At 42.3% G+C, this 5,326-nt stretch overlaps 1 protein-coding gene across 2 annotated transcripts in view; it reads left to right on the top strand.

The window, feature by feature from the left end:
- Positions 1-450: 450 nt before the first annotated feature.
- The window catches only part of GLS (glutaminase), a 73,263-nt gene continuing 68,387 nt past the window's right edge, over positions 451-5,326 (top strand). For both annotated transcript variants that reach the window (XM_027678129.1, XM_027678130.1), the window contains exon 1: positions 451-470. In XM_027678129.1, the coding sequence (XP_027533930.1) occupies positions 466-470 (5 nt within the window). In that variant the 5' untranslated portion in view covers positions 451-465. The remainder of the gene's footprint in view (positions 471-5,326) is intronic.

A 5,326-nucleotide genomic window follows, 5' to 3' on the forward strand; every position in this document is an offset into this window, starting at 1 on the left:
CCTGTCACTGCATGCGCTTGTAGAAAGTCCCTCCCCATCTTTCCTGTAGGCCCCTTTAGGTACTGAGATGTTAATGGTCAGCCAGAGATCACCCAATGCAGTGGAGCTTTGTACATGATGAGCCTGGTTTTGGTCAGCCCAAGTGCTCTGACCTTCACTCAGTGCAGGCACCGATTTTACGTGTCCATTCTCAAGAGCAGCGAGACATGAGTTCATGAGCTCCCCTGAGCTCTCTCATGCATGCTCACCACAGACATCTGGGATATGATGGAGCAGTCAGATGATGCTGTCACTTGTTTCTATTTGCTTGCACAAGGTTACCAAGCTAATATTTGAGGATCGGGAACACAAACAGAAGATCCAAATTTGCTTCCACTCCGTGGCCTCCTGTAGTATCGAGACCTGGACTGCGGTTTGAGAGATGTCATTCGAATTAAGCATTAAATATGATTGTGGGAGGAATGCATGGGGTATGTAACACTATGATTTAGGTATATTATAGTGCAAATAACATCCAGTGTGTTGGGTGCAGCAGAGAATACTTCTCTGGTAGGTAAACTGTTGGCTTCTGAAGGTGAATGTTCTGATGTGCAAAGAATTTTACATCTGAAATATGCTATGACTGATAATAAGCATGAGGAACGATGGTGCTGTCTCACTGACCAAGATGAAAGGAAACAAGTTAACAAATAGAGTAAAAGGAAAAAATTGTGCCAGTCTTTGCAGATCATCCTCAATAACCCTACTTCTGTGATTTGCTTGCTCAGTTATATACACTAGAACATATCATATATTGTCTGTTAGCTGTGCTAGGAGTGTCCCAGGCTCTTGTAGTCTCTCTTCATGTCATTCTCAGCAAATCCTCCAAATATTTTTCCCTTTGATTTAATTAGTCACTTCCCCGTTTGCCTGGAATGTGAGTGACGACAAACGAACTATGGACTCATCAAGGCACTACAACAGGGAGGGCATTTTTGATTTTATTTTTTTGCTTGTCATTTGGGGTCACTCCCTCAGCTATTACCTTCCAGTTAAATCCTCTGAATGTTTTCCTTCTTGTTGATTTTCTGAGTTATTATTGCTAGACATTTGAAACTTCATTTTTTTAGATTAAATAGTAACCATTTACTGCTCATGCTTCCGTGCTCAGAGGAAGCTGTTCCGTATCCTCTGTACAATCCAATGGGGAATGTTTCCTGTGACTGACTACTTTTCATTTGAATCAATATCAAAATGTTACCCAAATGTGCAGCAAGTTAGCCTCACAAAACAAAAAAATATTTTTAGGAACTGCTGCTAGAATCAGTAGAATGCTCGAATAGATAATAGTGGTATCTGGTCCTTAGCTCTCTTTTGGAAAGCATTACCCAGCAACAAATGAAATGGAGCCAACAGAACCATTTAAAATAGCAAAGTAAACAGTTCATGTCGTAGTCAAGATAATCCTTAATTTCTGCTGCTTATCTGAGATCTGCCCTGCTGATCTGATGGGAGGATTTAACCTTCCTGAAAGCTGTTATCAGTGTATGTGCTTGAACTGGGAAGACCTCCTTCCACCTGCTTTTCAGAGCCCTTTCTCCTAGGAGATTAACACTGCCTATGCCCTTTTTAGAAAGGAAAACCTTTGAAATATGGATTATTTTTAGAGGGATATACTAGGAATTTTTGCTACAGTACAGCTTAAGAGAAATACTAAAAAAATTAAAGAAATACTAAAAAAATTTTAAAAAAGCCTATTTAAAAGATCTTTTTCTTTTTTTTCTTTACAGAAGAACCTTGTCTTAAATTCTCATAATTTTTGTCTTACAAAAGAACACGTATAGTTGTGGAAATTAAAAAGAGAATAATTGGCTTGTGGTTGGTTGTATAACCAAATCAAAAGCTGTTGGGAATTTTAATTTCAAATTTCTTTGAGCTATGTTGGAAACCATTTTGTAATTTTCTTTTTCTCTTGGGATACTGTGTGAAACCCAGAATGGCAGAGCAGATGGTGTGTCTTCTCTTTACAAAGAGACAAGTAACATCACTCTGTTCAAGGGGAAAGTCTAAAGAGGGTTTCATTGGGATATGGGAAGGCCCAGTCTAATATCTGGATCAAAACAAAAATCAGTGTTGGTTTAACAGGTTTAATGTGTAATACTTTTCACAAGCAAATGGCTCTATTTCTGATGCTATTTTTACTATGTTTCTTATGGCTTATTTTAAAATTTAAAAAATATAATCTGTCTTTGGATTAAGACTCTCTGGTATACCTGTGCCGTTGGGAGGAGGGGAGAGAATCACTGGGCGAAGTGTCTCAGGCTTAGTCATAGTAGAAGCAAGGAGTGATGGCCTGAATTATGCAGCAAAAGTTCTCAGAATAGGGAATGAGTCACTATTGCCCTTGAACTTTGTGGATCTGAAACTATATTTATCATTTCACATTGTTCCCAAGCTGTGTATTTGCAGTCCCCCACACAGAGCAACTCGCATTTTCTGCCCTCAAGAGCTAAAACACACACAAGGGAATTTCCAGGGAGCAAAGTTGAGGATTAATTTCTTTAAGTGAGTTTTAAGAAAAGCTTTATTGAAGAATACTTCCTCAGGAGACAACTGATGTGAAGGTAATACTAAAAGGTTATATAAAGGAATAAGGCAATAGCATACAAAGCAGAAAAAAAAGGAAGTGGGTAAAATTAAAGAGTTCCTGTAGGGTCAAGAATGTGTAGCACGTGGTACTCTTACGAGAGGAAAACATTTTTGTGAATGTACTAGCTTTTTCTTTTCCTTCTCACCTCCTTATCTGCAGTGTTTTGAACACAAACTGGAACACTAAAACGAAAGATCCAGATAATTACATTTTGCATTCTTCCACTTTTTCCCCCACTGCAGTACAAGAGATGAATTACATGAATTTTGTACCAGGTCATGGCTAAACAGCTGGCTAAACACCAAAAAACCACCTTGGCGCTAAAATTCAGCAGGGAATCTTATAGTGTCTGCAGAACTGTGTGTTCAATTAGCGACCTGGAATTAGCACATCCTGGAAGTGCGCTCGCTGTCTCTGCTCTTACAGCAGCAGCCTCTGTAAAGAGAGTGGAAAAGGTGCTCGAGAGACTTCTATCTTTAGAGTATTTTACATAACGGAATTTTAAAAATGAGAAATATTATTATTGGGTGGCAGGATAAAAGAGGCAGTATTGGCTTGCCAAAAAAGACTTAGCAAATGGAAATCCAAAATTAGTTCCAGGAAATATAATAGGTAACATAATAAGTATGTGAGAACTGTAGGTACTTTGCATTTTTGTATGTGAAGTAAGTGCAGCACAAGATTACACGTTCCACACTGGTATTTCAAGTTTCCTTGTTCAGTGGGAAGAAAAACCATTGGTGCGTGGAGGCTCATTTTATAGGCATAGATTATCAGCTATCTTTAAATCTGCTTCCAAAATCCCTCATGGCTGTCGTGACAATATATTAGCATAGGGAACTCCTGTGGGTATTTGTGTGCTGGTGTAAGTATAAGCATAAGCAAAGGCTATTCTCGGTGTCTATTTGTGATTATCTCAGAGTGTGTGGAAAACGAGTAACAAAACCCTCTCTGTTTTATGGGGGTCTTTAAGAGCAGTTTACTACACCTAGACAGCTGAAATTTTCAAACTAAGGGGTTTTAGAAAACAAAATATCAGTATCCTCAGAGTAAAACACTTTCAACAATGTGTACAGCAAGATCATTTTAACTCAGAACTATAACTTAACCGCCCCCATCTCTGCCAAACATAATAAACATACCAGAAGAAATAAACCTCAACACATGGGGAAATTATTCACAAGGATATTTAGCAGTAATAGACTCACAGCTCCGTAAGTATTTACATTTTTGCTCAGAAAGTGAGAAGACCAGGGACAATTTAAAAGCTGGTTTGCACATTGGCATTACTGATGAAGTTGGATGACAAGAGATCTCTGCTTCTGCTGTTACCCATAATGGATACAATTTACTAATATAGATTTGTACTCATCTAGGACAAATTTAGCAATTGGTTATGTGAGCAAAGAGTTTCACCAAGTAACTGCAAAATCTGTGACTTTTAAAATGCTATGTACTGGCAGCTGTGACAGAAGCTCGAGTGTATATAAGGAGTGACATTTACACCTTGTGCTGAAGCCTTGCAGTTATTTTCTGCTGCTCTTCCCACTTTGGCCTTTAGCACTGCACTACTATGGGTCATTTTCACAATGACTAAATGTTTGATGAACATGAAGAATGACTGCACCCAGTTCACCTAGGCATCCAGGTGGTTGACTTCTGTCTTTTTGTGTTTGTTTGGTTTGCTTTTCTTGGTTTAAAAAAAAAACCCACAAAAACCAACAAAAACTTCAGACATTTGACCAAGACTTACAGCCTCCACGATAAGTTTTGGCAGTGACCTACGCAGTTACATTTTTATTGAAAGTACGTGGAAAGCCCTTAGTAGCTCTGCTCATTGCCAGAAGCATTTGTCCCAAACAATTTGGGAACTAGTGTTCCTGCTGAGGGTATTTCCAACAGGCTCCTGTTTCCTGAGCCCTTTCCTAGGGTGCCTGGTGGGCAGGATGGGGTGGCTGATGCAAGTCCTGCACATCCTTCTCTCTTCTCTGTGGTGACCAGTAACGGGACCCGAGGGAAGCACCTGCAGTTGTGTCAAGGGAGGTTTAGATGGATATTAGAAAAAGGTTCTTCCCCCAGAGGGTAGTTGGGCACTGAACAGGCTCCCCAGGGCAGTGGTCACAGCGCCAAACCTGACAGAGTTCAAGGAGTGTTTGGATGATACTCTCGGGCACATGGTGTGACTCTTGGGGATGTCCTGTGCAGGGCTAAGGGTTGGACTCGATGATCCTTGTGGGTCCCTTCCCATTAAGAATATTCTGTGATTCTCTGATCCTGCACGCACATCAGAGGCGCTTGCACTTCGTAATCAAAAACATACAGTTTAAAAAAAAAAAATGGCCAATATCCATGGCAACCTGACCCGACATCGCCGCACCACAGCCCGCTCCCAACGCCTTTACACGTCGCAGGGCGAAGGAGGGCTGCAGGAAAGCAATAGGAGAGGAAGGGAGGAGAGCGGGGAGGGAGGGCGGCACCGCCCCGGGGCCCCCTCAGCGCGCCGGCTCCGCCCTCTGGGGGCGCTGCTGCCCCCGCCCCGCGGCCGCGCGCGGCACCGGCCCCGCGGGGAGCTCGCTCCGCGCGCCCGGAGGGGGCGTGGCAGCGCCCAGAGTGGCGTCTCCGCTGGCCAATGGGCCCGCCGCCCGCCTGACAGTTAGCCGAGCGCGGCCAATGGGACGCGGCGGGGGGCGGGCGCGG

This window comes from Neopelma chrysocephalum, unplaced genomic scaffold (assembly GCF_003984885.1).
Source record: "Neopelma chrysocephalum unplaced genomic scaffold, ASM398488v2 Primary Assembly neopelma1_44, whole genome shotgun sequence".
In the NCBI taxonomy this organism is placed as follows: Eukaryota; Metazoa; Chordata; class Aves; order Passeriformes; family Pipridae; genus Neopelma; species Neopelma chrysocephalum.